Genomic DNA, 17,648 nt, shown 5'->3' with positions numbered 1-17,648 from the left:
ACCTCAATTAAATCTAAAGTAAAAAAATTCAATCTGTAGAAGCTGTAGAATCTCATTAATCTGCACTTAGAATCATGGAATCAAGCAGGTTGGAAAAGACCTCCAAGATCATCCAGTCCAACCTAGCACCCAGCCCTAGCCAATCAACCAGACCATGGAACTGAGTGCCTCAGCCAGGCTTTGCTTCAGCACCTCCAGGGACAGCGACTCCACCACCTCCTCCACTTCTGATGGTTTGAGAGCTACCCACCCCACCCCCACGCTCTTATGAAATCACCCAGACTAGACTTAACTGGCTGGAAATTAAGGAATGAAGCTTTATATTTGCAGCTTAGCACAATATACAAGCAGATAGTTACAATATTTACAGCTATATATGAGTTAAAGGAATTACAGAAAGACAACAGCCCTCCCAGAAACCAGAGTCCCCAGGAGGGGCTCCCAACTGCCCTTCCACCTTCTTTCCATCCCTCTACCTTATCCCAGAATACGTGCAAAGTGAGGTTGGAGGATCAGCAGAGGGGTTAGAAAGCAGAATTAGTTGGGTTACACAGGGAGAAAAAGCAGCCCAGGACACCAACTGCAACAGAGACAGACACACGCTGACTCTCCTGCTCTGTCTTGTCTATGTTTTGTTCTTGTTTTTATACATCTCAGCAAGCCTATGAGTGAAGCAGACATCACCATTGTTTCTTTTTCACACCCTACAATCTAATTTCTCTCATTAAATTATTCCAGTTAGCCTCAAACTAGCACAGCACTCAAAGGTGGGAGCCTTGTATTTATGCTGGCTTTAGGTTACTTCATGTAACCACATCAGGTATGGCAGAAGAGGAGCAACTATATAAATAAAGATGAAAATACAGAGGCATATTCATCTGAGTGTATTGTGTGCATTTTTATCTGTAATGTTTATTAAAGCCTGTACAGGGGACACGTTGTAGATCTGGGTATTGAGCTAAAGCTGTACACTGCAAAAGAAATGCCTTTAGGTATAAAGTGCTGTACTAACCTTTCTCTGTATTGTGCTGTGCCTCAAGTAGTATATCATCCCTTAAAATATTTCCTTTCATTCTTTAATTTTACTTCTACTATGCTAACCAGTGTTAGGTTTCAGTGGGAAAGATGTTCGTGCTGCTTTGGGGCTAGCGTTGGAGAAGAGCATCTCCTGCAGATCACGCACAGCAGTTGGGGACATTGGTGCTCCTTAGTGTTCAAATGAGTGCTGTGTTTTTGCTGGAGGGAGGAGGTTTACAACAGCATTGCTACAGGCACCATGAAAGAGGAGGCCAGTGCTTACTGTTTGCTGTCATGTCCACAGAAGTGCTGTGGATGACTTCCCTAAATTTCTCTTTTCAGCCAGAAAAGAAAGACTTAGTAGCTCAAAAGTTCATCATTAACAAAGCCATGTCTACTAGTTTGAGGCTAGCTGGGATATTTTAGTGTGAGAAATTGGATTACAGGCTATGGGAAGGAAACACTGGTGATGTCTGCTTCACTCATAGGCTTGCTGAGATGTGTAAAAACAAGAACACAAACATAGGCAACAGAGTTGCTCTCTGGCTCTGGCTGCATGCACTTCTCTTTCTAACTTGCTGTCTGTGTAACTAATGTGTCTGCTTCCCAAACCCCTCTGGCTGATTCTCCAAACTCACCTTGCACATAAGGCAGAGTCTGGGATAAGGTAGAGGGGTGAAAAGAAGGTGGAAGGGTGGTTGAGAGCCCCTGCTGGGGACTCTGTTTTCTGGGAGAGCTGTTGTTTTTCTGTATTAACTTGCATATTTCTGTCTATAGCTGTATAGATTGTAAATACCTGCTTGTATATTGTGCTAAGCTGTAAATACAAAGCTTCATCCAATTTCCAGTGACTGAGACTAGTCTGGGTGATTTTCACAGGTGTAGGGGATGGGGAACACCCAAACCATCACACTAAGCACGAGAATCTTGTGAATACAATTGTTGATTAAATTTAGGTCTGTATTTATGGCTTTTGAAACAAGAAGCTAATGGGAATAAGGTGGGCTGGTATAGAGTAACAGTAATATGGACTCTGAAACATGCTGTCAGCATCATACAATAGACCAGTGTCATACATAACACAGCCTGGAGGATATTTCAATGCCACATCAAGAAAAAGAAGAGACAATCACTTCAAAATAGCCTGCAGGTCAGAAGGACCTAGGTGTCTGTGATGAAGGCACTGGGCTGAACTCATTTTTCTGCTTGCACACAAGTCAGTATCACAGTATCACAGTATCACAGTATCACCAAGGTTGGAAGAGACCTCACAGATCATCAAGTCCAACCCTTTACCACAGAGCTCAAGGCCAGACCATGGCACCAAGTGCCACGTCCAGTCCTGCCTTGAACAGCTCCAGGGACGGCGACTCCACCACCTCCCCGGGCAGCCCATTCCAGTGTCCAATGACTCTCTCAGGGAAGAACTTTCTCCTCACCTCCAGCCTAAATTTCCCCTGGCGCAGCCTGAGGCTGTGTCCTCTTGTTCTGGTGCTGGCCACCTGAGAGAAGAGAGCAACCTCCTCCTGGCTACAACCTCCTGTATTTATGGCTTTTGAAACAAGCAGCTAATGTGGGGGGGGGGGCAGGTAACCCCCAAATCATCATACCATGTCTAATGGTTCAGTGACTGTGAAGAGCAGAACTCCAACAGTGGTCACATCACTGTCTTTTGCAGCAAACCTGAAGGCATTGTTTCTGTAAGCCTGAGTTTACAAAAGGAGGGGAAAGCCTGATTCTTTTGTTTCATTTGTAGAACTTCATATTTACTTACACCTATGTGTGTGTAACTGAATCTAGACATCTTAATGTTATACCATGACCCTGGTGAGCAGAATGTCATTATGGCATCATAAAATCACACTGGCATTATCAGAGGTGTGTCTATCATCTTTACAGGCTTAAACTCTCTCCTGTGCAAATGTTTTTCCTCCTTTTTCCTTTTACAAAACAAAGAAATCGTTTGCAAACTTTATGTAGAATATAAACAGCTTCCACAAAGGAACTGCCCTTGAAACAGGGGGAGTAGACTGATTGCAGCAGACAGTGCATACTAACAGCATATCCAGAGAATTACTATTACTTCATAGCAACAGTTTTCATTAAAACAAAGATCACACTGTGATCCTGAGACTGAACTTTCACCTTCTTTTGCATATTTCAGGTAAGCCAACAGTTCCTGGTTCATTGTTCAAACGCTCCAAAGGATTACCCCTGAGGAGTGCTGTTTCCCATGATTACCTCTTCTGTGAAGGCAGCAGAACAGGCAAATGACCTGCACAGAGAGCTCGAGTCTGGCAGTAGAGAGTCTGGCTGGAGAGAGTCCAGCAGAGGGCTACGAGGATGATTAGGGGACTGGAGGGCATGGTTTATGAGGAGAGGCTGAGGGACTTGGGTCTTCTTGGTCTGGAAAAGAGAAGGCCAATGGGATCCTGGGGTGTATTAGGAGGAGCGTGTCCAGCAGATCAAGGGAGGTTCTCCTCCCCCTCTACTCTGCCCTGCTGAGACTTCATCTTGAATACTGTGTTCAGTTTTGGGCTGCCCAGTTTAAAAGGGGCAGGGATCTGCTGGAGAGGGTCCAGCAGAGGGCTATGAGGATGATTGAGGGACTGGAGGGCATGGCTGATGAGGAGAGGCTGAGGGACCTGGGGCTGCTTAGTCTGGAGAAGAGATAAATGTTTATAAGTATCTGAAGGCTGGCCAGGAGGGGGGAGACAGGTTCTGCTCACTTGCTCCCTGTGATAGGACAAGGAGCAATGGGTGTAAGTTGCAGCAAAAGAGGTTCTACCTCAACACAAGGGGAAACTTATTTACTGTAAGGGTCCCAGAGCACTGGCACAGGCTCACCAGAGAGGTTGTGGAGTCTCCTTCTCTGGAGACTTTCCAGGCCTGGCTGACTGTGTTCCTCTGTGATCTGTGTTAGATAGGATTGTCCTGCTCTGGCAGGGGGGTTGGACTCGATGATCTCTTCCAAGCTCTAACATCCTGTGAGCCTGTGAATGTGTGAGCACTCCTAGCACCCAGCCCAGTTAGCAAAACGCAGCCATTAAGGCACAGTTATGTGCATTACAGCTTTGCTCACGTTGGGTGTTAATTGAGTATTCACTGTAAATTCACAAAGTGATGCTTGAGACCGAGTGATGATTTTTCAGGTGGCCTCATGGCTTTATCTGACTATATTCATGCGGACACAGCCCTGTGCAGAGGAACTTAGCATGGCTGCACTTTATCTGCCTTTTTATTTCTGGTGCAATAGGATAGGAATGAAAGGAAGAGAATATATAAGGGTTCCCCACTGAGAATCAGTTCTATAAATTATGTATTATGCAGACACTATTCTGCTGATGCTATCTGATCCCCAATACTCAGTTCCTTGTTTTTCCTTCTATAAATACCTATGGCCAGGTTTGCAGTTGTAAAATAACGAGGACAAAAGCAGAAACCTTTCCCATATAATAACCTCTGCCAAAGAAGAAGAAGGTAATATTTTTCATAACTGTGATGTCCTCAGGGCTTTAACAATCTGGGAATACAAGCAGCCCTATGTTGTTGATAAGATACTGGTAGTAAAAGTGGGAATAACCATGCTGAATATTAAAGAGGGAAATGCCCTATTTTCAGAATGACTGGTACAAAACTTGGTCTTGTGAATTTTCCTGTTACCTTTTTGCCTCTCTAGGACTACTTTTACGTTTTCTTTCTCCCTCTAGATCCAAATGGCTTTGCTGGACAGACTGGACCTGACCATGCTCTTATAGGAGGAATAGTGGCTGTAGTTGTCTTTGTAACGCTATGTTCTATAATTCTCCTTGGTCGATACCTGGCAAGACATAAAGGTAGGACAGATGTAGTGAATGTTCAGTGACTTTTAGAAGCAAGGCATGATTTCACCTGGGAGTGCTATTCCCTTTTGCCTTACCCATCTGCTAAATGATTTGGACAGGAAAGCTCTATTCACAGTCCAGTTGCAAGTGAAGTCTCTGTGAGTTTTACCCAGTTTCTGTGGTGGACTGGTGGAGGCAATGAACATCTAGTTGCATGATCTGGGTTATCTCATAAATCACTGACTTAGAGAGACTAAGATGTAAGATTCCCTCTTGGTCTTGTCTGTTCGCTCTAGAGACTTGATTGCATGATGTCATAGTTTTAACTAGTGTAAAGTCAGCAGAATATATATAGAGTGAAGAAGACTTTTCATTTAATAAATGGAGCTAATACTGTAAGCATATAATTAGAAGATAATATTAGAAGCTGGTGCTGAGATTTCAGTTCAGTGACTCATTCACCAATGATCCCAGTGAAATAAGGGGTTCACTCCTACACCAAGTTTTACTTCAGAGATTTCACCTTAAGAATTCCACTGCCTTCATTTTCAGTCCCCATCCCCCACCATTAGAGATTACAGGGCTGGGGTGACACCGATTAAGCTTCTCTGCATTCCTTTTTAGGCATAGTTAATCTAAAACTTACCTCTTGAGATTTAACTTCTGACTGTAGACCTGTTGTTTAATGTTGTGGAGGCAGGAATTAATGTGTGGCTGAGTCGGGAATTTTATACAAAAATAGTTATTTTATTTTCCTGCCCCCAAAACTATATATACAAAGATTAATTTAGTTTAATTAGCAGATTGAGTTGCTTGAGAAGTATCTACAGGGATACCATCAATAATCTGACTATTTTGGAAGTCAGAAGTTGGAAAAGGCTTTAGCTATTAATTAATAGCGGGTTCTTACTAATAAAGTTGAGCCAAAATAACTCACGGTCAGGCTTCCTCCTGCGGTCTGCCTCTGTCGTTCCCTTTTCAGCAGTCGCAGGTGGATCGTTAAAGGTCGTTAGGCTTACAAAGGTTGTCAATGGCTGTAGCCGTTATCATAGTATCATAGTATCATCAGGGTTGGAAGAGACCTCACAGATCATCAAGTCCAACCCTTTACCACAGAGCTCAAGGCCAGACCATGGCACCAAGTGCCACGTCCAACCTTGCCTTGAAGTGCCCCAGGGACGGCGACTCCACCACCTCCCCGGGCAGCCCATTCCAGTGTCCAATGACTCTCTCAGGGAAGAACTTTCTCCTCACCTCCAGCCTAAATGTCCCCTGGCACAGCCTGAGGCTGTGTCCTCTCGTTCTGGTGCTGGCCACCTGAGAGAAGAGAGCTACCTCCTCCTGGCCACAACCACCCCTCAGGTAGTTGTAGACAGCAATAAGGTCACCCCTGAGCCTCCTCTTCTCCAGGACAAACAATCCCAGCTCCTTTGAAGCTTTCTGTATTCAGCTTAGACGAGCGAGGGGGCGGAGAACTCTCAGGCAGGCACCAACGTCCAGGCAGGGGAGGACTCCAAGGCGGGAACCTCCAAAGGTGTGAAGACCCCAGTATTTATACCCTCTCTAGACAAAGGGCAGAGTTGCCACACCTTAGGCGTGAAAACGCACAGCCAATCCCAGCCCGATTCCAGCACGGGCACTGCACGGGCACTCCTCATGCGGGCAGGACCCCTTTGCTCATCCCCTTCACGGCTGCGGGGCAGGTGAGGGGGTGGGAACCAGGCGGCTTTCCCTCTCCCCCCGAAGTCACGGCAGGAGAGGAACTTAGGGGTACACAGGACTCCAGGACATTTAAATTCAGTTTATTCCCACCCCTTCTAAAGGAAGAAAAAGAAAAATTAAGAGAGGATTAGTCTTAATATGAACTCACTAAATTTCATTTCAATTAAGAAAAACATATGGCTAGCAGACATAAGCTGATAAAAGCATAGTTTAAATTTGTTGGGCTGTATGGGGAAAACCAAGATTTTTTTTTAATGAGCCAGAGGAAGTTTGTCTGTTTTACTTTCCTGAATGAGCATTTATGCATCTTATGCCAATGCAAGTAGTGCGTTTCAGAAAGGGAAAGCTGACTGCTCTACACAATTACTCCTACTAATAGTCATAGCATAAAAAACATCTCTGATAGTAGAATGTAAGTGGGTTAAGTTAAAAAGTTAAGCTACCTCCATTTCCTAATTCTTGGAAGTGGCTATAATAAAATTATACATAAAATCAAGAAAAAAGTAGAAATGCAAAACCAATCATAGAGGCAACCAGGTTGGAAGAGACCTCCAAGATCATCCAGTCCAACCTAGCACCCAGCCCTGTCCAGTCAACCAGACCATGGCACTAAGTGCCTCATCCAGTCTTCACTTGAACACCTCCAGGGATGGCGATTCCACCACCTCCCTGGGCAGCTCATTCCAATGCCAATCACTCTCTCTGCCAGCAACTTCCTCTTAACATCCAGCCTAGACCTCCTCCAGCACAACTTGAGACTGTGTCCCCTTGGTCTGTTGCTGGTTGCCTGGGAGAAGAGAGCATTTCCCACCTGGCTGCAGCCTCAATCTGTGGTCTTTAAAAGAAAAAGCATTTATGATGATCTATGTCTTCATAGTTGATTTGTTTTTATGGATATTTATTCCATGAAATAACCAAGATTGTATCAATTGAAGTTAAATTGCAAAATGCATTGAATATTACTGCAATTAAAGTGAATTTAATTAAACTATTTCCTTCGTTTACTGTGGATATATTGGAATTTATGCATGTCCATTGTCAGTATTAACATTCTAAATGTGTCTTACACAAATGTCTAGTTGATTGGTTAGGGCTGGGTGCTAGGTTGGACTGGATGAGCTTGGAGGTCTCTTCCAACCTGGTTGATTCTATGATTCTATGATTCTAAATCAGGAAATTGCATATACCTGTACGATGCATGCGAAGATTGTGTGAAAATATTTATCCACCTATTAAGCAGTTGGAGTATTATTGGAAATGTAATTTCTGTAGTGTTGTATAAAGATTAAAAATCCCTAATTTTTTTTTCTTTGTTTCTGCACTGATTCCTCCAGGAACATATTTAACAAATGAAGCAAAAGGAGCTGAAGATGCACCTGATGCCGACACAGCCATTATCAATGCAGAAGGCAGTCAAGTGAATGCAGAGGAAAAGAAAGAGTATTTCATTTAGATGCAGAGCTAGAGTCTTGGAGTTTTACTTATCAGGCTGACTGCTGGAGAAAACTGGCTATCATTTCTCAGCATTCATTTCTGCCACCTTCTGCTGTCTTTATTAACGTGCATCCCTGCTATAAGTAGCCAGTTTAGGCCAACAATCAGCTGTTGACATCACCATTCTCTAATTCCCGTATCATGCGTAAAGCAGGACATTTCTTATTGCCTACGATTCATATCCACTGCTCTCTTAACATACAGTGCTTGAATATACAGCCTTAATAATGTTAATCATCTTCTTAATCCAAGTTTTCTACATTTTTAAATGTTATGCAGCTCTCTTTTGTTTGGTTTATTTTTTCTTTTCAGTTTTCTCATGTCTCTGCTAGTGTGTCATAGAACAATATTCATACTAAATAGTATTAGGTAAGGATCTAATTTACTTACAGAAAAATGTTAAGTCTAAGATTAGAGGTTTCCAGAGAAAGTTTTATAACTGTCTATCTGTAATTCAAAAGAAGCATCTTGGTTTGGAAAAAAAAGAAAAACTATGCCCTAGAAAGCAAACTGAACTCTGCTTAGTATAATTTCTTGTGTGCTTGGGTTTGATGGGGAAACTAGTATGGGTCCACTGATTTTTGTTTCGTTCCGTTTTGCTTTGTTTTGTTCTGGTTTAAATGGTCCCTCGACAGCAGTGCCATGTTTCAGTGGTTTAAGAAACACTCTGAATAGCTGTCCAGATCCTGCAGAGTTAGATCGTAGCGCTTCGTTTGCACCCAATCTGTGCTGCCCTTCTACTGCTTTCGGGGACTGCAAAGATTAGAGATCTTTCAGAGTCATTTCTGGGGTGATAATTTATTTGCTTCACATGAACTCACCTGCCTACTCATATTTGAAGTGTACATGGGGCACAACTGCGAGACATTTTAGTATCTGTATATACTGCATATAATAAATTCAATTCAACATTATTTGATACATATTTAACTTTTTTTTTTTTTGGCAGTAGCTAAGTCAGTACAAGTTAAGCATTTTCTAATGTCCCTGAGATCCCTTTCTATATGACTCAAATCAATATTCTGAGTAGGTAACATGTATTAGTACCTTTTGTCTGTATGTCCTAGCACTGTTCAGCAGCAACTTTTCTAATTCTTGTTCTTTTCTTTGTTTTCTTTGTTATAAAATGGAAGCACAATGTTCTATGGAAAGGTAGTTTTAAGCTAACAACCAGTGCACAGCCTCAGGTTTTAAATTACAACCACATTTGAGTACTATCCTTAAAAAAAAAAAAAAAAAAAAAAAAAAACAACAAAAAACTGCTATTGAGTTGCTAAAATTCTCTGTTTTTTTTTTTAATTTGGCAGTTCCAAAGCTGCTTCTCTGTGTTGGTTTGCCAAAAAAAGAAAAAAAAAAAAAAGGATTAAAAAAAAAAAAGAAAAAAAAGAAAAAAAAGGAAAAAATAAGGGAAAAAAAAGAAGAAAAAAAAATAGAAATGTTAAAAGATATATGTTTTGTGTATACAGTAAATGGACTAATTCTTTATATTAAATTCCTGTCTATGCATTTTGTGAGGTACAAACTTATGTCACCGTGAATGATAGAGAATTCCTGCCATGCTTTTAGCTCCACAGTGAAAGTCTCCTGTTTGGATTATTTCTGAATTTTGGGTTTGGTTTGGTTGTTTTTTGGGTTTTGGGTTGTTTTTGGGGTTTTTTTTTGGTGTAATTGACAGCTGGAAAAAAAAATCACATGCTCTTAAGTATGACAACAAAACACTGTAAGCCCATTGGCTTATTTCCTCTTCCAATGAAATAAAAAGGTTACCGTAATAGCTCTTGGAAATGATACACTGGAGGACTTGAGATAGTCTAGCTGGAGCTTGTCTTGCTCCTAGGTTTTGCACCTTTGGTAAAAGCATATTTCTCTCTGGTTCCTGAACTTGTAAAGCCTGAAAGCATGATGCAAAGGACTTTTCTCCTGGGATGTTATTTTTGTGTGGGGAATGGAGAGTTTGGAATCTGAACATCATCTGGTATGGTGAAATGGAAGATAAAGGTGCTGTGTCAGATTATTTATCAGAAGAGTATAAACCTTTTAAGGACAATATTAGACTATTTTGTCTCTTTTTTCCTTTTGTTGTTGTTGAAGCATTTATCTTGTTGATTTCTAAGACAGAAGGGTGACGTCAGTCAAAGCAGCACTTTTTTCCTCAAAATATACAGACATAAATAATATGATGTGGTTGAGTGTTAACATAATAAATCATATACAGTATGACATTTTAAAGAAATAAGTCTGCATTGATGTGGTTGCATGCTTGTTTTTACAGTTCACTCCATACCCATCTGTGGAAAAATGCAATAATATGTTAATATAATATGGTAGTTTGAGAGAACCAGGTAGGTGCTACTAGACACATTGAAAACTAGTATAGGTTTACAAGATATTCATGTCTTTCAAAACATGCCCATAGAAAAGGTTGGCAAAGGAAGTCCTTCAGTTTAATACCAAAAAAGTTACAGAGTCCTGTACACAACAGTGAGTTGTGTTAGCTACAGTACAGTTTCACATAGGACAAGGTTTTGTTTCAGCTCAACTAAGCATTTAAGCACATGCTCAGCTTCAGAAGTTCCATTGGACTGTAAGGCACTATTCACATACTTAAAAATAAGTGCTTCCCTGGATGAGGGCCTTATTTGCTCAAGTGGAATTCCCTACCAGCATAGCATTCACACCTTTTTTTCCCATTCTTCCCAACTCCAGCTTGCTTGGACAATAGGGTCATTACTTGAACCGCTACCCAACTAAGGTCAGGTGGGACCTTCAAAAGCAAGATTGCCTTTGGGTAACCATTTCAAACCATTTTCTCCAGTGGCATAGAAACATCATTTAAACTTGGCAAAAAGAGTTACAAATGGTACTGTTAAAATAGGTTATTTCATTGGGTTTCAATTACAACTTCTCATAAGTCCTAATTTTTTTATGCATTTGATCTTCCATTATCTTGCACCTGGTGATGTCTCTTGCATTTGCAAAGCAGGTGCGAAAGACCCTACACTAAGCATCCTACCTGGATTGCACTTTGCAGGCCTGTCTTGGACCTCAGAGTTTTAAATTCTTATCCTAGGTGTGAAGAGAAATCCCTCCTTTTTTTTCTTTGTAAGCAGAACCATGGCTCAACACCAAGGACATTCAGTAGGCTAAAAGCCAGTTGTCTGTTCCCATTGTCCAAGATCCCGCTCTGAAATAAGGCTTTTATGACTACCCAGCAAATGCGTGGAGGATCTGGATGGGAACAGCCCTCGCTAAAATGTATGTGACATACTTCCCCACATGCACTTGCAGAGTAGTTTTCTCGAGATCAGGTAGCTAGTTTCTGCCAGTGTACTGTTTACTGTGTCTATTACTGATTGCTTTGAAACTTTTTGATGTAGATTTTTTCCCCCCCCTTTCTTTTAAACGCTTCGAGAACATGCTTATGATTTGAACAAGAAAGCAGTGCATCAGAAGACAAGGGGTGCATCCTCCCACTCTTTTAGCGTCATCTGACCAACTGAGAGACGGTTTAAAGAATCTTGAGGCTCAGAATTTAAGCTAGGACACTTCCAAACATAAATAAATGTCCACTTTACTTAAGGATGGTTCGTCTTGCACTCGAGACTCCCTCTCTAAAGGAATACATGAAGAAAACCAACTCTTCTCAAAGAACAAAAAGACATGAAAGTTAACATCTTGTGTATTTTCATTGCGGTATGCTCTCTATATATGTAACTATTTGGGTGAAAAGAAAGGAGAGAATCATCTGTAATTATGTAATTCATGATTGTAACAGCACTGAAGTTACCATGTACGCACATGTACAGTAGCTATTTCAACCCTTACAGTGTGGTTACATGTAATTCCCTGTAACATAGCAGTTAATAGTGTAATTTAGTGCCACTTACTGTAAAGTGTTACCAAAAAAAAAAAAAAAAAAAGAAAGAAAATCGACTCCTTACCTTTGCAATTTCATTAAAATTAAAGGTAAGTTTATTAAATTAGCACCATAAATCCAATAATGCATTTCTTAATTAAGGAGGTGATTTACAACTTCATGTTTGCGCTACAGCTTCCCCCACTGCTGCCTCCAAGCGTCTAATCTCTGCGCTCCTAGGAACTGGTAATCTGTGATGAACGTACCAAAAAGAGGCCAGCTACTTCAACTTTGAATTGAATGAGCTGGTTAGTAGAGGAAAAGCAAACAACAGCAACCAAAATAAGGAGTAATGCTTTTTATTAAGTGGCACAAAGTACACACTAAAAACTATGCAAAAATATAGGTAAACACAGTGTACTTACATGTAAGTATCTTGTACTTGCTGTGTATGGATATTGGACAAACGTGTAATTATAATATGCATTTTGGTTATTTCAAGCCGGGGGTGGGGGGAATGACCTCTAACAACAGTCACAAGAGAGAACTGGAAGGTAGATATAGAAGCAGTGGATATCCTAATGCAATATGTGTAATTCCTCTACTTGCAACGACAGCTGATTTACAGAAATGCTTATCCCACTCCTCATTCTCACTAGCGTTGCTTTCCATTTCTTTGAGGCCCATCACATACCATTGACGCACCTTTAGGCGAAGTAAGGCACTGACTGTGCTCATGGCTTTGCTGCCAGCACTCTGTATGTCTGGCAGCACTGTTCTGTAATCTATTTCTGGCTCAACAGCACAAGTTTCCTCTTTTTTTCTGTCCTCAAGGGAGCCTAGTATGTTAAGATGCTGAAATATGCTGCCATATGCCCTGGTATTTTTAGCATGAACAACAGAGAAAGAGAGAGAGAGCCAGCTGCATTCTTCTGACCCCTGTTTTGCTGAATCACCTCACCTGGAATTTCCACTCCTTGCTCAGTAACACCAGGTAATCTTAAATTGTAAGTACAAAATGCTTCCATCAAAGTGCAGAGGATGCCTTTAATTGATAAAGCAAACATTTTGTAAACGTGAAGTTTTGTATTACTGATCTTTTTTTCACTTCTCATCGCTTTTCATCATACCCTTCCAGAAGGAATGCACTGAAAGACAGATACCATAGAATAGCAAAATAAGGAAAGAGTATTTGAAGCCTTTTTTGTGGTTGCCATTGCTGTAATTCCACTTTGTGTCCTGCGTGAAAGGTAAATAGATGGATTTAGCAACTGTTATTAGCATCATTCCACACTGTACTCTTCGTAGAATATGACATCTACCTCTTAGTCTGAATACTAGCTATGAGATATTTGTATGCATTTTGAATACTACTGAATCTTTGGTGTAGTCTTGAAATGAGGTCACCAGGGTTTGGTTTTCTTTTTTTTTTTTTTTTGGTTTGGGTTTTGTTGTTGTTTTTTTTTCCTGTCAAAACTAGAGAAAATAATGATTACCTTTGTTCGTAATTCTTGCCCTGTTCTGATTTTGGGATAGAGCTTTTAACAGGGCACGTAGACACAGCCTCAGCTGGTATAAATCAGCTTCACTCTGTTGCCTTAAATGTGGGCCAATTTCCACTGGCTGGGGAGGATTCATCCCAAACAGCTTAAAAATAACCCACTACAACGCATCGGTATTTAGTCAGCACTAGATGCTTATGTGCAATCCAACTGCAACACAAAGCTTTCCATTGAGGCATGCAAGTTTGAAGAGAAACTTTTAAAAGCACATGCAAGCTTTTGAATTAAATATGCAATACCAATACTGTTGAGATATCCTAACACTTCTCATACTTATTTAAACATACTATTGCCAGGACATGTTTACATTAAAAGCATTCAATGCGTAGGGGACAGGGAAAGGCCGTTGGAAACAAGGAGAGAAAATTAAATGGCTCCAGCAGCCTCTGATGTCAACTGAGCAGAGCAGAAACTCTTTTGAAGAGTAGGACTTCTCACTTTTTTTTTTTTTCAGAGTCAACCTAGTACCTCTAAAGCAATTGGGAGTTGTCTACTTGACATTGACAGAAGCTCTCACAGTTCCTTCTTGCTATTGATGAATCTAACCCAGACTCTGCACTTGTTTTAACTCAGGAGGAAATAAGGGTACAAACATGGTTTAACAGCACACTTCTCTATTGCTCCACATCCTCAGGATGCTTCAACTTTTGTGTGTTTCCAGCATCCCTTAAGGGAATTCTTCCAGCATATAGGAATCATCTTGTTGCCAAGTCATGTTCGTGTTCTTCAGCAGTGTTTAATGTACTCAACAACCAGACAGAAGATGTTGTGGAGCAAGTAGGATGACTTTATAGTAGTAGGGCCTTCCAGAGCCTCTCAGTAGATGACAAAACAAAATAAATCTTCATAGCTTCTGTGTTTACTATAGATCTGTCCTCCACGTTTTGTGTCTTAAGTAACTTTTTATCTGCTGGTCCAAAAGCAGTGGTCTAATTGGAAAGGAGGTAGGAAGAACAAAAAAAATCTTTCCTCTATAATGTTGCTATCCTCTAAGCTACTATTGAAAATTTCAAAGGTTTTTATTCCTTCTTTAGTTTTTCCTAAGAGTCAAGTGCAAAATCAGGCCTGTTGGGGTCAACACTTTAGCACTTCCCCTGTGTTCAGGGTCAAGCCAGCAGTGCGTGAGCTCTGATCTCACTTTTCAGCACAAACTACAGACAGCCTTACCCTGCCCTTATGCATAGTGCTGAAAATCACTGATGCTATTTGCTTCTGAACATACTCATTTCCTTAATCTCACTCGACAGTGAAAACATTGAAGCGTTTTCAAAACAGGTTCCAAAGGAGGAGTTTTAAAGTAATAACTTGTGAAGAAAATGGCAATGATGATCATTAACTGTTTATGTTGTCAAGAGAAGGAAAATCTGGGTGAATCCTTATCACTTCCTCTTTCTCTCCTTTCTATGCATATTGATTAATGTTAGTAAATATGCAGTTGCCTATGTTGTCTTTTTTTAAGTGGAAGCAAATTTGCTTAACCCTGTGTATAGCTTCTATAGAAACGTGCAAATGTGACCTGCAATCATCTGCTTCTGCATTAACTAGTGAGCCAAGAGTGAATTTGTGGATTACTGGATTAATATCTGTCCTGCTTCCATAAGAGTTGGGTACAATATGTCTATTCATTTCAGAAGAGCAAGGTCAAGTCTTCGAAGTACGTTTGAGTTGCTGTTTGATTCTTTTCCAGGACGATGATAAAGCAATCTGTGTGCGTCCTTTACTTTGAGGCTAGGTACGTTGTAACAGTGAAAAACCTTCAGTTCAGCAGGAAGTTTCCTAGAATAAGGCATAATTTGTGAAACCACTACAACAGCTTCATCTATCTGTAGTCAGTGTAAGGATCTTCTCTTAGAAAATCCAGTGTACTTTGCTCTTACACTGTTTCTGGCGTTGAGAAGGATAGAGTTGAATGGTTCAGAAATACGACCACTAACCTGTAAGCAGAGCCCCTGGGAATTAAACATATTGCACTGACAATGAGACACGTTTCTTTCATTTGATTTCCTCATTAATAACTTGACAAAATGCATATTGTAATGTTAGGTACATGACACTTGCATGTTGCTATGCCTATATACTTACAAAGTATTCAATGTGTACTTAGTGGCGCTTAAAAAATGTCATGTACGATTCTTCTAAACATTCTTACAGGGTTCCCATTTGCACTTCATCTTTCAGAAAAGTCTTGTCAGAAAATTGTCTGATGAATATTATTGAAAAAGAAAATAAAATTTTGATTTTAGTTATCTGTTGGACATTTCTGAATTGTCTATTCATTTAACAGATCTCTTGGTGCTTGCCAGGTTGGCAGTGGAGTTGATTTAGACCAGTGGCTGTACCCACGGGATGTTCACTGATCATAGAATCATAGAATCAACCAGGTTGGAAGAGACCTCCAAGATCATCCAGTCCAACCTAGCACCCAGCCCTAGCCAGTCAACCAGACCATGGCACTAAGTGCCTCAGCCAGTCTTTTCTTGAAGACCCCCAGGGACGGTGCCTCCACCACCTCCCTGGGCAGCCCATTCCAATGCAAATCACTCTCTCTGTGAAGAACTTCTTCCTAATATCCAGCGTATCCCTACCCTGGCACACCTTGAGACTGTGTCCCCTTGTTCTATTGCTGGTTGCCTGGGAGAAGAGGCCACCCCCCACCTGGCTACAATGCCCCTTCAGGTAGTTGTAGACAGTAATAAGATCACCCCTGAGCCTCCTCTTCTCCAGGCCAAACAGGCCCAGCTCTCTCAACCTCTCCTCATAGGATTTGTGCTCCAGGCCCCTCACCAGCTTTGTTGCCCTTCTCTGGACACCTTCCAGCACCTCAACATCTTTCTTGAATTGAGGGGCCCAGAACTGGACACAGTACTCAAGGTGTGGCCTGACCAGTTCTGAGTACAGGGGCAGAATAACCTCCCTTGTCCTACTGGCCACACTGTTCCTGATGCAGGCCAGGATGCCATTGGCTCTCTTGGCCACCTGGGCACACTGCTGCCTCATCTTCAGCTTACTATCTATCAGTACCCCCAGATTTTGCCCTCCTGAGTAGAATTGTTATAAGCATATTCTTGCCTGGATATTATCTCTGAGATTTTAAACAGTTATCCAAGAAATTAATCTGTGAGAGACTGCTATTTTACAGATAACTATCAAATCCTGCTATTTTATCAGATGGTTATGTACTGCTTACTGTGCGTTGCTTTATAGTTCCTTCTGACCGACAAACTAACAACTTTGGATGCTGTCCTAACTGTGGGAGAAATTAAACCTTATGAAGAGGTCAAGTGCTGAAAAAGCATTTAAGCCTGTGGGATTTAAATAGTGGCTTAGCCCTCCTGACAGACCTAGAGAATTTATGCAAGGTTTTCTATATCATTTACCACGCAGGAGTGTTATAAAGGGCAAGAAGGCCACTGGTCTTGAAGGGAGAGAGACAAATGCTGCAGGGAAGTAGAAATTCTGAGAGGGTTCTTGTTTATGGCAAAGAAGCAAGTCTCAGATGTAGAGAGAGAGACACCAAAAGAGTTTGGAACCACCTTGCAGCGGATTTCCCAGTACCATTGCGCACCTCTGACGGCAGAGCATTCCTATGACCTAAGGAAGCTCAAGGGTGACCTCATTGCTGTCTACAACTACCTGAAGGGAGGCTGTAGCAAGGTGGGCTTGGTCTCTTCTCCCAGGCAACCAGCAACAGAACAAGGGGACACAGTCTCAAGTTGTGCCAGGGGAGGTCTAGGCTGGATGTTAGGAGGAAGTTGTTGGCAGAGAGAGTGATTGGCATTGGAATGGGCTGCCCAGGGAGGTGGTGGAGTCACTGTGTCTGAAGGTGTTCAAGCAATGCCTGGCTGGGGCACTTAGTGCCATGGTCTGGTTGATTGTCTAGGGCTGAGTGATGGGTTGGACTGGATGATCTTGGAGGTCCAGCCTAGACTTCCCCTGGCACAACTTGAGACTGTATCCCCTTGTTCTGTTGCTGGTCAAGTCCAACCCCTCTGCCAAAAGCAGGATCACCTAGAGTAGTCAGTAGGAAAATGAATACACCTGTGCAAAAATCGTGTTACATATCAACACATGGCCAAGCTTTGCTTGCAAACGTAAGGTGAAGGTAAGTGCAATTGGTAAAATTCAGAGATAATAAAGTGGATACAATGAAGATGATTCCTTGCTTGACAAAAG

General features: G+C 41.5%; 1 protein-coding gene across 3 annotated transcripts in view; it reads left to right on the top strand.

The window, feature by feature from the left end:
* The window catches only part of CADM2 (cell adhesion molecule 2), an 871,614-nt gene extending 855,884 nt beyond the window's left edge, over positions 1-15,730 (top strand). For all 3 annotated transcript variants that reach the window (XM_064152285.1, XM_064152286.1, XM_064152284.1), the window contains 2 exons: positions 4,728-4,853; positions 7,898-15,730. In XM_064152285.1, the coding sequence (XP_064008355.1) occupies positions 4,728-4,853; positions 7,898-8,016 (245 nt within the window). In that variant the 3' untranslated portion in view covers positions 8,017-15,730. The remainder of the gene's footprint in view (positions 1-4,727; positions 4,854-7,897) is intronic.
* The last annotated feature ends 1,918 nt before the right edge of the window (positions 15,731-17,648 follow it).

Source organism: Pogoniulus pusillus, chromosome 12, assembly GCF_015220805.1.
Source record: "Pogoniulus pusillus isolate bPogPus1 chromosome 12, bPogPus1.pri, whole genome shotgun sequence".
NCBI lineage: Eukaryota > Metazoa > Chordata > Aves > Piciformes > Lybiidae > Pogoniulus > Pogoniulus pusillus.
Note: the sequence above shows the minus strand (reverse complement) of the source record. Positions and strands in the feature narration are given on the sequence as shown.